The 18,157-nt window shown below is 33.9% G+C and overlaps 2 protein-coding genes across 2 annotated transcripts in view; both read right to left on the bottom strand.

Moving 5' to 3' along the window:
- LOC148679789 (uncharacterized) overlaps positions 1-18,157 on the bottom strand; it is a 415,121-nt gene that overhangs the window by 109,357 nt on the left and 287,607 nt on the right. The gene's annotated exons all lie outside the window — the stretch shown is intronic.
- The window catches only part of cpne4b (copine IVb), a 130,786-nt gene that overhangs the window by 92,598 nt on the left and 20,031 nt on the right, over positions 1-18,157 (bottom strand). The window contains exons 4-7 of the mRNA XM_087295616.2: positions 16,539-16,610; positions 16,376-16,450; positions 11,559-11,642; positions 9,819-9,908 (exon numbers count right to left, since the gene is read on the bottom strand). Coding sequence (XP_087151742.1) covers positions 9,819-9,908; positions 11,559-11,642; positions 16,376-16,450; positions 16,539-16,610 — 321 coding nt within the window. The remainder of the gene's footprint in view (positions 1-9,818; positions 9,909-11,558; positions 11,643-16,375; positions 16,451-16,538; positions 16,611-18,157) is intronic.

Here is an 18,157-nt window from a genome sequence, read left to right as displayed (position 1 = left end):
CTGTTAAGTAATTAAGTAGGTATCCTATCTGTTTCCACTTCTCATTAATTAAATTAATATCTGCAACTAAGCATAAAATCTATTGCATGAGGCCCCTTTATCCAGATTTATACAAAAATCTTCATCAGAACTAGTTTCAGACAAATAGATTAATCTATCTATTTACTCTTTAACTTTGAAGCTATAATAAAAGTGTTTTGTAAACTCTGTTTTATAAGAGTTGGAGAGTCTGAATTAATAAGTTCAAGGGTGAAGAGCCCAACTAAACCAGCCCCTCACTCCATTACGGTGACACAAAAAATACCCAAATTTCTGTTGGATCTCAATGAGAATAGTATGGAAGTCAAATCAGTCAGTAATAAGTGTGTGTCTGCTGTTGTTTGTGGAGTTGTTTAATTGTTGTTGTTTTATTTTACTTGATTTTATTTAATGTTGTAACTGACGTCAGTGTTTGTGTTTCTTGTTTCTCTTTCCTTCAGTAATTGTGATTATTAACAGCAGGTGTTCATTAGTGTCAGAATTCACTCATTAGTGTTCATTAACTCTGTCAGGTGAACTATATTGGTGAACTAGTTGATGGAATAGTGAATAAGGGCACAAAGTGTAATTTTAAACACAGACTTCAAAATGTCAAATCTGAACTCTGTTAGCTCACAGTTTTCTGCAGTTGGTTACTATCTCAAAAACAAAAATGTTACCCAGAATATTACTGTTTTAGTGAAAAAAACATTATTTTACCGTAGAATCTGACTGTTTTTTAACAGCAATTTTTTACAGTGTAGGTATGTAACTTTTTTTGGGGGGTGGGGATATAGATTTATTTATTTATATGCATACTGTATATGTTTTGGTAGGTTTGTATTGTTTTTCTATGTATGGGATGAATGCAGCTGAGGGCAAGAGCCCAAGACAAATTTCCCTAACTGAAGTTTTACCTTACCTTACCTTACCTTATTCATTTAAAAAACTTAGACTCATTTATAGTGAGCACTATACATAAATATGTTGTATGAAATAGATTTCTCATTTTTAAAAAGTAGATGCATGACATAAAAGTATTTAGTACGTTTTTTTATTCTTTTTTCTTCATTAATTCATTTTCCTTTTGTTTTAGTCCTGTATTTATCAGGGGTTACCTCAGCGGAATAAACTGCCAACTATTCTGGCATATGTTTTATGCAGCGGATGACCCTACAGCCACAACCCAATACTAAGAAACACTACGGCCAATTTAGTTTATTCAATTCACCCGGAGGAAACTCACAACACACAGAGACCCACATGCAAACTCCACACAGAAATGCCAACCGTGCAAGCTGTGAGGCAACAGTGCTAACCACTCAGCCACCATGCCGCCCATATTATTCTTATTTTTAAGATTATTAAGAAGTAAATCTAATAACTGTTCTTAAATGATCAAACAACTTAAATGATCTAACAACTAATCTGTATTTCAAAAGTGTACATTTTTTGTTTTGTGTTGTTACCAAGACCACATTTATTTGATCAAATTAAAAAAAAAACTTTAATACAGTGAAAAAACATAAACATTGTATTACCATAATTTAAATAACCATTTTCCATGTTATACATTCATTCTATTTTATTTTTATCATGGTAAAACTAAGCTTCAGCATTTAGTACTCTAATCTTTACTGTACTATGTCATAAGTCTTCAGAAATCATTCAAAAAAGACTCTTTTATTTTCTAATAATTCAATAACCAGAATGAAAAGTTATGTTTTCACCACTAAATACGTTAGGCCACAATGTTATCAAGATCTTATTAAAAAGTTTCATTAAATTGTTATTAAGAAACTTCCTAAGAGCAATGTACACCAGATTCGCAACATGTATTCATGTATGTATTCATTCGTAGTAATATGTATTAATCAATAATTCTGGTACTTTTGCAATAAATCGACAAATCAATCATTTGGTAGAGGTTGATATTTGAAGGGTTTTTTTCTTTGTGGGGCTGTTAAAGTAAGCAGCAGAATTGTTCATGTCTTCCTATAAAAAGAGAATCCCATGTAAAATTTGTATATGCCCGACAATTTCCCATAAAAAGGAATGACATCTTAGGGCAGTATACACTGCAGGGGATGATGATGAGACGTGTAGACTGTGTTAATTATTAATATTTTTCTACAGAAATGTAATCTATTTATCTTATTTACCATACAAATGAAGAAAAGGAAAAATACAATAAAACAAAACAAAAATCCCAAAGTGTCATCTGTGGCTATGCCATTGGATGTTGTATTTGCACTGTTACATATGACTATGTCATATAGCCAATAACAGTTTTAGTTATAAGTTTTAATAATAAGTTTTTATTATTATTATTTGGAAGGAGCAAAGGAGCATTTACTTATGTGGTTTAAAAACCAATGCATTTAGCCCTGTCCAGCTTCACCTGTGACACATTCCAGGCCACCTCCTGAAGTGGTTTGAGCGAGTAATTTTAAATGCGTTTCAGGGGGTATTAACACCCACTCTTTTCAGAATCAGACAGCTATTTGCTCAGAAAAAAATGCATGAAGTCCCCCAGAGTAAACCGCCCTTAAGAGATCACAATTGGCAAGTTATTCAAAAAGAAACAGATATGCCATATTGATAACAAAGCTGACACAAAAATATGGGGCTTAATAGAGCAATCTTTCACTAAACAATGCTGGACTTTATCAACCACAATAGTTGGAACAACTTTTTTTTTAAATAAATGTATAACTTATTATACTTTCAAAAACATTTTTTAAAGGCCACCAATACATTACATTGAAACATTATGGGCCCAATCACACACCTGGAACAAGAAGGTGAAAGATGTGTTTGGTGTGATTTGTTGCTATTTTTGACCACCGCAACCCTAATTTTTATGTTTTGTGCCATGTTGTTTAGATAGCAAATTGTGGACTCATGGTGGACTCATGGGCATGCCGGTCTAAAAAGGAGGTGTGTTAAGGCATATTGTTGACACGTTGCTATTTTGAGAATCTGAAATAGACCATGTCATTGAGCAACTAAAAACTGATCTAAAATCCAGCACAGAGTGCATTAGTTATGCAGCTACAGTATATGGGTCCAAACACTTACACACTGCTTAATACACAAAGCGATACACAAATACAAATAACTTTAAATATGAAACAAAAAATGAAAGGATTAAAATGTTACTAAAAATTTAATTTTTGGAAAAAAAAATAATATTTGGAAATTAGAGCTGAATTTAAAAATAGTTTTTATAGAAATCTGTGTGCTTAACAAACTAAATTAAATGTGTATGCTAATGGATGTCTTTAGTGAAGTGCTTACAACACCATTTCCTTATCCACAAAAGTAAAGGAGTAAAGAGAAAGTAAAGAGGCCGAATGGAGGACGATTATTTCGCGCAAATGGTCTGTTTAACTATTTTCTCGCTTATAAAGCTTTTAATTTTTTCACTTAAAAAGTCCACCACATAAATAGCAAACGCACCATGTCGCGACAAGACTGACTCTTAAAGGGAATGTGAGATGAGACTCTGATTGGTTTAATGCACGTTGGGCTCAGGACACATCCAGAACTGTTTAAGAGAATAAGCACAACCCTGTTAGACCATGCGCTGGAACGCAGAGCGTATTGTTAGACCAGCAAAAGTAGATTCAGACACAGCCTTGATGCTTTTGTGCCATGTGCTTTATACTTTGCGCCTAGATTGTTAAAATAGAGCCCTATAATTGTATTGACTTGTAATGGACAAAATTGTTCTAACTGATCTAAACAAATGATCATCACTCAAATATGTGTACGACTGGACTGTTCATAGATTCTGTTCCTACATTGTAAAAAATTGCTGTTAAAAAACGGTCAAATTCTACGGTAAAATAATGTTTTTTCACTAAAACAGTAATATTCTGTTAAAAACAGTGCTTTCTGCACTGTAAAAAATTGCTGTTAAAAAACGGTCAGATTCTACGGTAAAATAATGTTTTTTCACTAAAACAGTAATATTCTGTTAAAAACAGTGCTTTCTGGGTAACATTTTTGTTTTCGAGAAAGTAACCAACTGCAGAAAACTGTGAGCTAACAGAGTTCAGATTCGATGTTTTAAAGTCTGTGTTTAAAATCACACTCTGTGCCCTTGTTCACTATTCCATCAACTAGTTCACCAATATAGTTCACCTGACAGAGTTAATGAACACTAATGAGTGAATTCAGACACTGATGAACACCTGCTGTTAATAATCACAATTACTGAAGGAAAGACAAACAAGAAACACAAACAGTGACTTGAGTTACAACATTAAATAAAATAAAATAAAATAAAATAAAACAGCTTCAGTCTCAGCAGAGGATCATTAAACAACTCCACAAACAACAGCAGACACACACTTATTACTGACTGATTTGACTTCCATACTATTCTCATTGAGATCCAACAGAAATTAAGGTGTTTTTTGTGTCACCGTAATGGAGTGAGGGGCTGGTTTAGTTGGGTTCTTCACCCTTGAACTCATTTAATAAGACTTTCCAACTGCTGTAATACAGAGTTTACAAATCGTTTAAACTATAGCAAAAAAGTTGGGAAGTCAATAAATAGAGAAATCTATTTGTCTGAAATTAGTTCTGATAAATGTTTTGTTATAAATCTGGAAGAAGGGCCACATGCAATAGATTTTATGCTTAGTTGCAGGTATTAATTTAATTAATGAGAAGTGGAAACAGAAAAGATACCTCCGTAATTACTTAACAGTTAAAAAATAACATACAAAAACAGTTCAGTTATGACAAATACACACTCAGACCTCCTGAATTTGACCTTGTATCTCAATAATGTTAACATCATAAATGTTTCATGCTGCAATGCATGCTGGGAGTGGCACGGTACAAATATCCCAGCATGCATTGCGGTATAAATAAATGTTGTATAATGGTCTAACAGTTTTCTTTATTTGTGTTTGATTCTGCTGTTGTTTATGTTTAGACTTTCAGTTGCCTGTTTGTGAGTTAAACTGTTAATTTTGTTAGTTGTCACCATTATTGAGGTTCATATGCTGATTATTGATGTCTCTTTGAGTGCGATTTACACCATAGAGCAGTGTTATTGTCCAAGATATTCTTAAAAACTTCCAGAAATCATTGCCATATAAAGACATATAATGTAAAACAATAGATTTAACATTGAATAGGAGCAGTAAATTTTGTTATACTAAATGAGAACAGACTCTGCCATTTAATAGCAACATGAACATCACCAGATCTTATTTAGGTTTTTGGCTGGCTTGCCTCAACAAAAGAGCTTTTTAAATAAAGTTCTTAACTATTGCAGCAGCCAAGATATATAAATGTTAAAAATGACAGGGCTAAGAGCCCAACTAAAGCAAACTCTGTTCTCCATGATGGTGACGTAAAACTTTAACTTTTTCTCAAGAAGAACTTTAGTAGATGTTATACAAAAATACATGTATTAAGTAATAAGTGTAGCTGGTGATGATGTTTGTAGAGTTGTTTAATCATCCGCTGATCATTTAAATGATTTAATCATTTGTTGTTCTTCAGGTTATTTCATTATAAAGCTGTGACTAAAGTTTTGTATGTTCTGTTCTTGTTTTTTCCCTTCAGTATTTCTTCATTTGTTCATTGTTAATCCTCAATTATCATTTAATTAGTCAGGTAATTAATGAATTTACTTCAGCTTTGCTCCATGTTTCTTGAACACTCAGTAGTGTGGACACTTCAATAAAAACTGAAGTATATGCTCTGGGGTTTAAAGGGTTAAAGGTGTGAGAGGTAAAAACACAGTGTAAAAATGTATTTTAACAGTAATATACTGTTAATTTACACAACGGAAGTAGACTGTAAAAAAACAGTATATTGCTGGCAACCACAGCTGCCAGTAGATTACTGTTAAATCAAGGAAAAAACTGTATTTTACTGTAAAACCTGAAGCTAATTTCTTCTGTATGTCACCAATGTGGAGGAGAGTAGAGCCAGTGTATGAGTTAAAGATGAACAATGAACTGCTGATGTTATTCTGCATGTTTCTTTATTTAAAGACAGCGGCTGTTTAGTTGCTGATGCAGTCAGAATCTCTCTGGTGATTCCAGATTTACATGTATGTGTGCTGTTGTGAAGAATAAGACATTAGAGTTAAACCGAACTTTTCTAATTAACTAAAATAAGTTATCATTATAAGTATGCTTCTAAGCATATATAGCACATTACTTCATAAACTCATTCAGCAGTTGGCCAAGTTGAGGCAGTTGCTTTCAGTGAGCAATTCACTTGAGTATTGTGTAAATCAATGTAGTCCATGTATTTTTACAGCAACATACTGTAAAATAACAGTACATTGCTGGCAACTGCAGCTGCCAGTATTTTACTGTTTTTTAACGGGACAATTTTTAACAGTGTGGGTATCATTTTTGTTTTCGAGAAAGTAACCAACTGCAGAAAACTGTGAGCTAACAGAGTTCAGATTCGATGTTTTGAAGTCTGTGTTTGAAATCACGCTTTGTGTCCTTGTTCACTATTTCATACACTAGTTAACTAATATAGTTCACCTGACAGTTTTAATGAACACTAATGAGTGAATTCAGACACTGATGAACACCTGCTGTTAATAATTACAATTACTGAAGAAAATAAACAAGAAATACAAACAGTGACTTGAGTTACAACATTAAATAAAATCAAATAAAATAAAACAGCTTCAGTCTCAGCAGAGGATCATTAAACAACTCCACAAACAACAGCAGACACACACTTATTACTGACTGATTTGACGTCCATACAATTCTCATTGAGATCCAACAGAAATTAAGGTGTTTTTTGTGTCACCGTAATGGAGTGAGGGGCTGGTTTAGTTGGGTTCTTCACCCTTGAACTCAATTAAGAAGACTTTCCAACTGCTGTAATACAGAGTTTACAAAACATTTGTATTATAGCAATAAAGTTGGGAAGTCAATAAATAGAGAAATCTATTTATCTGAAGTTAGTTCTGATAAATGTTTTGTTATAAATCTGGAAGAAGGGCCACATGCAATAGATTTTATGCTTAGTTGCAGGTATTAATTTAATTAATAAGAAGTGGAAACAGAAAAAATACCTCCGTAATTACTTAACAGTTAAGAAATAACATACAAAAACAGTTCAGTTATGACAGATACACACTTAGACCTCATGAATCTGACCTTGTATCTCAACAATGGTAACATCTCAAATGTTTCATGCTGCAATGCATGCTGGGAGTGGCACTGTACAAATATCCCAGCATGCATTGCGGTATAAATAAATTTTGTATAATGGTCTAACGGTTTTCTTTATTTGTGTTTGATTCTGCTGTTGTTTATGTTTAGACTTTCAGTTGCCTGTTTGTGAGTTAAACTGTTAATTTTGTTAAATTTGTTATCACCATTATTGAGGTTCATATGCTGATTATTGATGTCTCTTTGAGTGCGATTTACACCATAGAGCAGTGTTATTGTCCAAGATATTCTTAAAAACTTCCAGAAATCATTGCCATATATATATATATATATATATATATATATATATATACATACATATAATGTAAAACAATAGATTTAACATTGAATAGGAGCAGTAAATTTTATTATACTAAATGAGAACAGACTCTGCCATTTAATAGCAACATGAACATCACCAGATCTTATTTAGGTTTTTGGCTGGCTTGCCTCAGCAAAGGAGCTTTTTAAACAAAGTTCTTAACAATTGCAGCAGCCAAATTATATAAATGTTAAAAATAACAGGGCTAAGAGCCCAACTAAAGCAAACTCTGTTCTCCATGATGGTGACGTAAAACTTTAACTTTTTCTCAAGAAGAACTTTAGTAGATGTTATACAAAAATACATGTATTAAGTAATAAGTGTAGCTGGTGATGATGTTTGTAGAGATGTTTAATCATCCGCTGATCATTTAAATGATTTAATCATTTGTTGTTCTTCAGGTTATTTCATTATAAAGCTGTGACTAAAGTTTTGTATGTTCTGTTCTTGTTTTTTCCCTTCAGTATTTCTTCATTTAGTCATTGTTAATCCTCAATTATCATTTAATTAGTCAGTTAATTAATGAATTTACTTCAGCTTTGCTCCATGTTTCTTGAACACTCAGTAGTGTGGACACTTCAAATAAAACTGAAGTATATGCTCTGGGGTTTAAAGGGTTAAAGGTGTGAGAGGTAAAAACACAGTGTAAAAATTTATTTTAACAGTAATATACTGTTAATTTACACAACGGAAGTAGACTGTAAAAAAACAGTATATTGCTGGCAACCACAGCTGCCAGTAGATTACTGTTAAATCAAGGAAAAAACAGTATTTTACTGTAAAACCTGAAGCTAATTTCTTCTGTGTGTCACCATTGTGGAGGAGAGTAGAGCCAGTGTATGAGTTAAAGATGAACAATGACCTGCTGATGTTATTCTGCATGTTTCTCTATTTAAAGACAGCGGCTGTTTAGTTGCTGATGCAGTCAGACTCTCTCTGGTGATTCCAGATTTACATGTATGTGTGCTGTTGTGAAGAATAAGACATTAGAGTTAAACCAAACTTTTCTAATTAACTAAAATAAGTTATCATTATAAGTATGCTTCTAAGCATATATAGGACATTAATTCATAAACTCATTCAGCAGTTGACCAAGTTGAGGCAGTTGCTTTCAGTGAGCAAAATGAGTTCACTTGAGTATTGTGTAAATCAATGTAGTCCATGTATTTTTACAGCAACATAATGTAAATTAACAGTACATTGCTGGCAACTGCAGCTGCCAGTATTTTACTGTTTTTTAACGGGACAATTTTTAACAGTGTTCAAACAAATTACAGATAAGATATCATTAGTGAATGTCAGAATCTTCTTAAAAAGGGGCTTGTTTAGGAAAATATTTGCTTTTAAGACTGGTAGGTCATTAATGTGCATATGTTTTATTTCAAAAACATTTTCAGGTTTTTTGTGTTTCTAATGCATCTTATCATATGCTGATAGCAGATTTATGCACTTATTAGTACACTTAATATTGAGAAAGAGAAAGATTAAGCATGTGTGATAAAAACAGCTGTGTGCATTGCTCAACAATGTCCAACAGTAGCACCTTTACAACTGCTTGACCCTGTAATGCACCTGCCTTGAACTATGCATTTACTGTATAATACTCATCAGCCAATCAGAACCAACAATTCAACTGTCCCACAGGATATGAAAGTCTTTCAGAACAACGAGGATAATTGTCTGAAAAGAGGAAGAGCAGTCTATAATGTATGTAAAGTCATTTTTTTAGTAATTTGAGTCTATTCTCATTTGATCGTGTTCTGTCATATCCGGAAGATAACCGTGTTTCTTGCTTGTCATAGTGTTCTACAGCATTCTTTGTTATAGTAACTCAAGGGGGCCATGTGAGCTAAAATGAACTAAAAGGGAGTAACATCAATTTCTGCTGTTGGTTCCACCACGTCTGCTCCTCTCAGCAAACTGTCAAGACCCTCCAAACAGTCAGCCTCCGTTTACCCGCTCAGTAATTAGCTCACTATGAAAGATGTCAGCTGCAATGGTGAGGCAGAATGGATAAGACTGCCATTACATGAATCTGCCAAGCTGATTCTGATCTATTGTGACCAAATGGTCACGCTTGGACCAGAATAAAAAAACAACAATAGCAAAATATGACATAAAAGCCTCATACTGTATGTAGCGCAGTATTTATTTTATATTTTTTTCTATATTTATTAAATACGTTAAATGACTTGTAGTTCAAAAATATATTGAAATTATTTTTCATTTGTAATAAGTGGATCCAGCTGAAATATCTGACCTACCTTTAACTCCCGATCATGATCTCCACTGCAGAGTGTGTTTAATGAAACTTTGAATGATTTCCAGACAGGGCTGAGATTGTTCATAATTGTCTGTAAATAATAATAATAAAAACATAAGATCACCAAGGACAAGAATTATTAATACCCATATTTTGCTGTTAAAAACTACTGTCAGATTTTAATAAAGACATGCAGTAAAAAACAATTCTTAGTTTAGCCTTTCTGCATATGGATTTGTAGAGCTTTCCTTATCAGATGCATAATTTATGCAATGTGATTTACTAATGATTCTGGTAGTCAGTTTACTTATATGGGTATTATTTAATTTGCATGGCAGAAAAATACCAGAAGAGTAGTTTATCTAAACATTGTTTACCAAGCTTCATTGTTTGTATTTTGTGCTACTCTTGGTAAATTGCGCTGTCTCGTTTTTTTTCTTGTCATTATCAGCAGATCTTCCACACCCCTTTTTGGAATTTTGCCTTTACCATATTTGCCTTATTGAGTCAATCTGACATACATGTCTGAAATATGTATTTAATATACACTTACCGGCACCACTTTATTAGGTACACCTGTTCAACTGCTTGTTAATACAAATTTCTAAACAGCCAATTACATGACAGCAACTCAATGAATTTAGGCATGTAGACTTATAATTCAATACCTGCTGTAAATCAAACCGGGTATGAGAATGGGGAAGAAAGGTAATTTAAATGACTTTGAACGTGCCGTGGTTGTTGGTGATCTACCGGGATTTTCATGCACAACCATCTCTATGGTTTACAGAGAATAGTCAGAAAACGAGAAAACATCCAGTGAGTTCTGTGGGCACAAATGCCTTGATAATGCCAGAGGTCAGAGGAGAATGTCCAGACTGGTTTGAGTGGATAGAAACAGTAACTCAAATAACCCCTCATTACAATCAAAGTATACAGAAGAGCATCTCTGAATGGAGAACATGTCAAACTTTGAGGCAGATGGGCTAGAGCAACAGAAGAACACATTGGCTGCCAATCCTGTCAGCTAAGAACAGGAAACTAAGGCTACAATTCACACAGGCTCACCAAAATGGGACAATAGAAGATTGGAAAACCACTGCCTAGTCTGAACCCTGCTTCAACACACTTATCTGTAGGTTTCAAACAAGCCAGGAGGACTCAATTAGTTTGATCAGCTGTGTTTAATTAGGGTTGAAACTAAACTGTGCAGGGCTGCGGCCCTCCAGGAATTGAGTTTGACATCCCTGGTGTAAGGGATATTTTCTTGGCACACTTTGGGCCCAATAGTACCAATTGAGACTTGTGTTATTGCCACAGCCAACATGAGTATTGTTGCTGACCATGTCTATCCTTTATGACCATATTCTGATGGCTACCTACAGCAGGATAACACACAATGTCATAACCGCGAATCATCTCAGACTGGTTTCTTGACCACAATCTTGACAATGAGTTCACTGTTTCAAATGGCCCACACAGTCACCAGAACTCAATCCAATAGAGTACCTTTGGGATGTGGTGGAACGGGAGATTCGCATCATGTATGTGCAGCTAAATCTGCAGCAACTGCGTGATTCTCAGGGAAAACTCTCAGGAATATTTCCAATACCTAGTTGAATCTATGCCATGAAGGATTAAGGCAGTTCTGAAATCAAACCCGGTACTAGTAAGCTGTACCAAATAAAGTAGCCAGTGAATGTACATGATGAATGTGTGTGTGTGTAACTATAAGTCTCACCTCTGTTCTATGAACCAGTGATGCTGTGCCATCATCATTCACTCTGAAGATTTCCAAAAATGGATCTGATTTGCTAAAAAAGTCCTAAACAAACAATCAAAATAATTATATAACATTTTACACAAATAAGTGTTATGAATGTCTAAAAAAAAAAGCACAATTATTAATATTTGCAAATTCATTTGCTGGTGCTTGCAAAAATAATTTGTTTTGACTGATTAATGCCCTCCGTTTCTAGGTGCAGTTATTGTGGAATAAATGGCCTATGCTGACATTATAAAGAATTTTATTAAAATAAGTAAACAATTTGCAGTTAATTCATCATTTATGTTGTTCAAACGTACTCCAAATTTCACAATGTTCCAACAAATAGATGGAAACATTAAAATATACTGTTATATCCAGTAGCCCACATCAGACCAGAAAGGATTAACCAAATTACAATTAAGAAAAATATGTTTGACAGTGAGTGTGTATGGATGTTTCCCAGTAATAGGATGCAGCTGGAAGGACATCCATTGCATAAAGCTTGGTTTATACTCAACATGTCCGCAAGATATTATTTTTATATATTTTTTTTATGCGCTTAAGTATGCACGGCAAATGTGATGTCATTGCTGCGTTTCGCTTGTGTTCGCTTTGGGTGCACGCAACATAATTTTGGCTGGCAGAAGTGCAAGATTTTTTATCTTTTTTTGAGACTGAAGTTGTAATGATGACTCAGAGGGATGTGGATCCATTTACGAGCTTTATTGAAAACACAGTTATGGAAACACAGAAAATCCAGGGACAAGCAGCAATAATTCAGAAACGGTAGAGCAGGCTTCGGTCAGGGCAGGCAGTTTACAGTTCGATAGGATGAGACAGGCTTTGGTCAGGGCAGGAAGGCAATCGGCAACAGAAAGGCAGTCAGAAATAGTAGGACCGCTCAGAAATGTTTGGTAGCAAAACAAGACTTTACACTGAGTCCTTGCACTGAGCTGGTATTTAAGCACCCTGTAAATAGGCATCAGGTGCAGTGCAATCAGAGTTAGACAGGTGGTTAATATTCAGGAGATGAGGGCCTCTACTGATTGGTGAGGGGATATGCTGGGACCGAACCAGTGACAGAAGTGAACAAAAGCCAAAAGAGGCCATGGCAAAAGTGGAGACCCAGGTACGCAATTACAGGAATAGGATTTTCCCCCAGTCATGGGTTTTACACTTACACAATTTAAAACAATTTAATAGGTACAAAACTATAATTAAGGAACAAATTATTTCTTTGATGATATAATGATGTCCTGTTTTTCTAGGCTTTATTGGTGATAATGGTCAAGAATGTTGGACCATTATTGCCTTTTTAGCATAAGAAGAGGACAGAAACTTGCCAGACAATAATGTGTGAATTGTGGAGCGGGCTAAATAAAAAAAATGTAAAAATCTGTATTTTTTTAATAAGTGTACTTTTTTTTGCTTTTATTCTTCAATAATAAAAAATTTGTATAAAAATATTTGTAGAGCAACCCATGTTCGGTTGTCATTAATATTTTAATACATTTTAATAGCTAAAACTGTCTGAGATATGAACAGAAGCAAATGATGCATTAAAGTTTGATTTAAAAAAATCTCGAATGATTATAAAAGTCTGTATAATCAATAAAATAATTTATAAAAATAATAAAAATAATTTGTTTAAAATATTGAAAGATATTTATGATATGATGTAGTTCAGGACACTTTCTACTTTTCTTTTTATCTGTCTGACTTTACGGTCAGTTTCTTTTGACCAGACCCTGCGGGTGTAAAGCAAGAGGCTGCGATATAAAATATATTTGTATACATGTAAACGAAAAAAACGAATAACATCTTCAAAACCAGTCCGCTATATGTCTTAGAAAATAAATCATACTAGACTTTCTGCAATGGTGTTGTGAGACATCACGGACATGGTATCGGTTGTCGTGAACTATGCCACATTACATAAAAAGAAACGGTTGAATCTTGTTTTTACAACGTCCATTTTTTGTTTACGACCCCCCATGACACCCTACATCAAGAAAATCAAGCTGAAATAGTTTGATCTGACTGGGGCTTTATAAGTAGCCAATTGAGTGAGCAAACCTCCAGAATTGTGCAACTGAACTATGCCCACAATAATAAAAAAACAGGAAAGCGCTGACTAATGGGATTATGGCATCTGCAGCTTCAGAAGCATTATCAGACAAATTAATATCAAAGAAAAACAGCATTTGTAATATAGGAATATTTTGCTTTCAAAGTCAGAAACCGAACAAAAACAGGTAATTTTTAAGAGCTGTTGCAGAATTGTTGCAACAGAGCTGAAGCTTGAATTAAATTGTAAATCAAATTGCAACCGCAATATCTGTCAAAAAAACAACAACAAAAAAAAAACGCAATTCGATGTGTTCACGAAATCACAGAGCCCTACTTCAAATAATCTTTTTTTTAACACAATTAAATTTAATTTATTAAATTGTAGTTAACAATTCTTATCCACAATATGCAGTACTGACTAATTACCATTTTGCCACCAGTCCTCCAAAAAAAAAAAAAAAAAAGATTTATGTTGCATTAATATACAGCGACTATTCCATAATGATACATTATACGGACTGAAGTTATGTTTGTACAGCATTTTGCAATACAACAAAACCTGTTTATGAAAATTAGACAGTTTCATTGAAGTTTTAGATAATTCAAAGTCACATTAAAAAAAACTTTATACCTCTCTTTTTTTTAAAGAGCCCCTATTATGCATTAAAAAAGGTCATATTTTGGTTTTGGTGGTCTCCAACAAAAGTATGATATGCATGCAAGGTAAAAAAACAACTAATAATTATCCTATAATATGCATTTATTTTTACCTAATTATCCCAATGACTCCCATATGATTCGTTTAGAAATTCATTTGTTCCCAAACCCCTGCTCAGTGTCATACTAATCTGTGCTGATTGGTCTGATGACCAAGGCCTCGATTTTGACGATCCATGCGCAAAGTGCAAAGTGCAGGTCGCAAACGCATTCAGGGCGTGTCAGAATCCACTTTTGCTAAAATCCGCTTTGCGCCTTGACGCATGGGCTGTTTCTCAATTCCAAGAACGCAGAGAATGGACTTGCGTTCTTGTAGAGTGCGGTCTTGCCAGGTGTCCTCGGAAGAACGAACTCAGGAGACCGCGAGGGCAGAGAACGCGTCCTTTGAGAAATGGGATGCTGCGTTCTTCCTGATGGTCATGTGACCTTCACGCGTTTTAAATGGAAATTATTTAAACATTACAGCCTTCATACAACGATTTATTGTTTCCCCCCTCTTCAAAATATATACTTTGCATAAAAACATTATAAATATACTCTGCACAATATAAATAAAACAAATTTTAATACGAATTTCATCAAACAAACACAATTAATGTGTTTATTCCTTTATTAAGATGTTCATGTTAATGTTTACCTATACCGTTTCATTTAGGGAAACTCCTAAATGTAAACGTAATATCTCTGAACTTTAATAATAAATCTAAATAAAATGCTGCGCTTCCCACCTCCAGTCGCAATGACTTCTGGGACTTCCAGAGCGAGCTCGCTGTTGAAGTCTGCATCGGTGCGTCCTCGATATCAAGAACACATCCGGGAAGTTTCACGCGTCCTCCGTACTTGCGGTCTTGAGTATTGGAACTGAACTTAGGCAGCTGATGATGACGTTTCACGAGAACACGAGGACGCAAGACCGCTGAAGAACGCATATTGAGAAACAGCCATGGTCTAAAAGGGTTGAGCTTATTTTCTTAATGAGTTATAGGTGTGTTTTGAGAATAAACCAATCAGAGTCTTTTTGGTTTATTCATTTACATTTACATGACGGCTTTGTAAGTGGAAAAACTGAGCGTTTCACAAGCAAGAAAACAGTTAAACAGAGCATCTGCAGCTCGAGAATGAGAGATAAGGCCTCTTATTATCTACTTTCACTTTCGCTCTCGTGGATAGGGAAACCTTGTATGCACAGACATCAATTAGCCTATAAATAATTAATTTCGTTTGTTAGGCGCAGATATTTGTTTTAGAACTATTTCTAAATTCAGTTCTCATTTCCAGCAAATGAATAAACGAACAATAATAACGAAGTGTGGTCAGAAAACTTAGTTATATCCAAATACACATGCTGTGTACATTAAATTATAAGTATTTTTAGGAAAAATTAAATTTGAAAACATGAAAAAAATAAAATATGAAAATATTTAATTCAATAAATTTATTAACAGTAATTTTTAAAATGATGTATTTTAGTATTAATGTTTAGTATTAATACATTTAAATTAGTGTTATTTGGTGTCTTGATCTTTTTATGAGCTGAGGGTACAGTTTTGTTCCTATTTATATAGTATTAATTGTACATTCAAAGGTGCCAAAATGGTCTTTTAGGTACAATTTTGTACCCAAATGTGCTATACGAAAACCTTTCAAATCTAAATCTAAATGTTTGGACCTTTTATAGCCCATTTGGGTACAAAAGTGTAACCTAAGAACCAATTTGGGACCTTTAAAAGTACAATTACCTTGTATATATTTTGTTACATTTAGGAACAAAAATGTATCCTCTGTACCATTTTTTCTCACACACACTTTTTAGACACTAATCTGAAGTATGTTTTTTTTTTTTTTTAAAGACTTACTCCAAGTAGTTTTTTATTGGCATAATAAAAAGAGCAGTATATTTATATAAAGTAAGAAATAACGCACCAGCATAATTAACCAGCAAAATAAAACATTGTTTTCAGATGTTTGTCTCGTATCTTTGAGTAATTGTAGAGAAATCTCACCTTGTCATCCAGTTTCTTGGCACTGAAGGCGAGCTCCACATAGTCATCATTCCCAGACAGCTCTTCAGCTGTGACCTGTGATTAAGAGAAGACATTTCTCATATTATAACAATAGAGCACAATTCAGAATATGAATTATTTGGGTTGAAACATCTTTTCTTACTGTGATAGATGATTTGCCAGCTGTGTTTCCTTGCTTCAATAAAGCTTTAGACAGTTTTCTCTGAGATACAATCTATAAAGAAGAAGAGATAACATCAGGCAAACAGATATGCTTTGCAAGATTAAAAAAAAATCCAAATTGTTTTATAGTATTTAGTTTGAAAATTCTTCTTGTACAAAATAGAAAGTAATATAAACTCAACAAGTGATCATTTTAAGCATAACTTAAACAGAATAAGTTAAATGTAAAAATGCAGTACTTGTAACTTTACTCATTGTGCTGATGACTGGCTGAAAATGTTGCTATTTGTTGCTTTATTTAAAGGGCAATGACTGTGCACTAGGGATAGAAGAAACTAAACCTTTCAAAGCTTCAATTAATTGAACCAGTTACTTTTCAACATGATCCAATCAAGACTTTGGGCTCTATTTTGACGATCCATGCGCAAACGCATTAAAGGCATGTCAGAATCCACTTTTCCTAATTTAAAGACGAAAAATCCGATTTGCGCCGCCGTGCATGGTCTAAAAGGGTTGAGTTTATTTTCTTAATGAGTTGTGTTTTGAGAATAAACCAATCAGAGTCTCATCTTTCATTCCCTTGCCAGGGAATGAAAGGGAATGAGAGCCAGTTGCGTCGCGCCATGGCACATTTGCTATTTACATGACGTAAAGTAAGTTTAAGTGGAAAAACTGAGCATTTCACTAGCAAGAAAACAGGTAAACAGAGCATCTACAGCGTGAAAATGAGAGATGAGCCTCCTCATTATCTACTTGCACTTTCGCTCTTGTGGATAAGGAAACCTTGTAAGCACAGACATCAATTAGCCTATAAATAATTAATTTTGTCTGTTAAGCACAGACATTTGTTTCAGAACAATTTCTAAATTCAGTTCTAATTTCTAGCAAATGAATAAATGAACAATAATAACGAAGTGTGGTCAAAAAGTTATATCCAAATACACATGCTGTGCCCCATATAGTCTAAAACCTGACAGGTGGGCAAATCTAAGCTTGTTTTTAATAAAACAAATATAAATATGCATACAATAAGTAATACTGCTAATAATAATATTATACAAACGCAAATTGTCATGAATAAACTGAAAAAAGCCCCTGAGATGAAGAAGGCATGAAAGTATCGTTTTTATATTTATGTAGGCTAGAAAATAATGTTTTGTAATATTTTAATCCTTTATATTTATATTATGTATATACAGTATGTCACAAAAATGAGTACACCCCTCCTACTTCTGCAAATATTTATTTATAGCTTTTCATAGGACAACACTGCAGAAATGGGAGGGGTGTACTCACTTTTGTGACATACTGTATATCTTTATTATATCCTATATATATATATATATCCTTAATATTTTAATTATTTTTCATATGTAAAGATATTTGTGTATTGCTCTACATCTTGTGTGTATTAAGCAATGTGTAAGCGAGGTGCACAACTAACACGCTCTGCTCTGGACAACAGACCGGCTTTGTTCTGGTCTATTGAAAAATCTATTATAGTTTCTTAAAATAGCAACGCTCCAACAATGCACCTGAACATGCCTTCCTTTTTAGACCAGAATGCCTATGGGCACCCATATGAGCGTAAATGTATTT

Source organism: Danio rerio, chromosome 19 (assembly GCF_052040795.2).
Source record: "Danio rerio strain M-AB ecotype USA chromosome 19, GRCz13ab, whole genome shotgun sequence".
NCBI classification, from domain to species: Eukaryota; Metazoa; Chordata; class Actinopteri; order Cypriniformes; family Danionidae; genus Danio; species Danio rerio.
The sequence above is the reverse complement of the archived record's forward strand: the minus strand, read 5'-3'. Positions and strand labels throughout refer to the sequence as shown.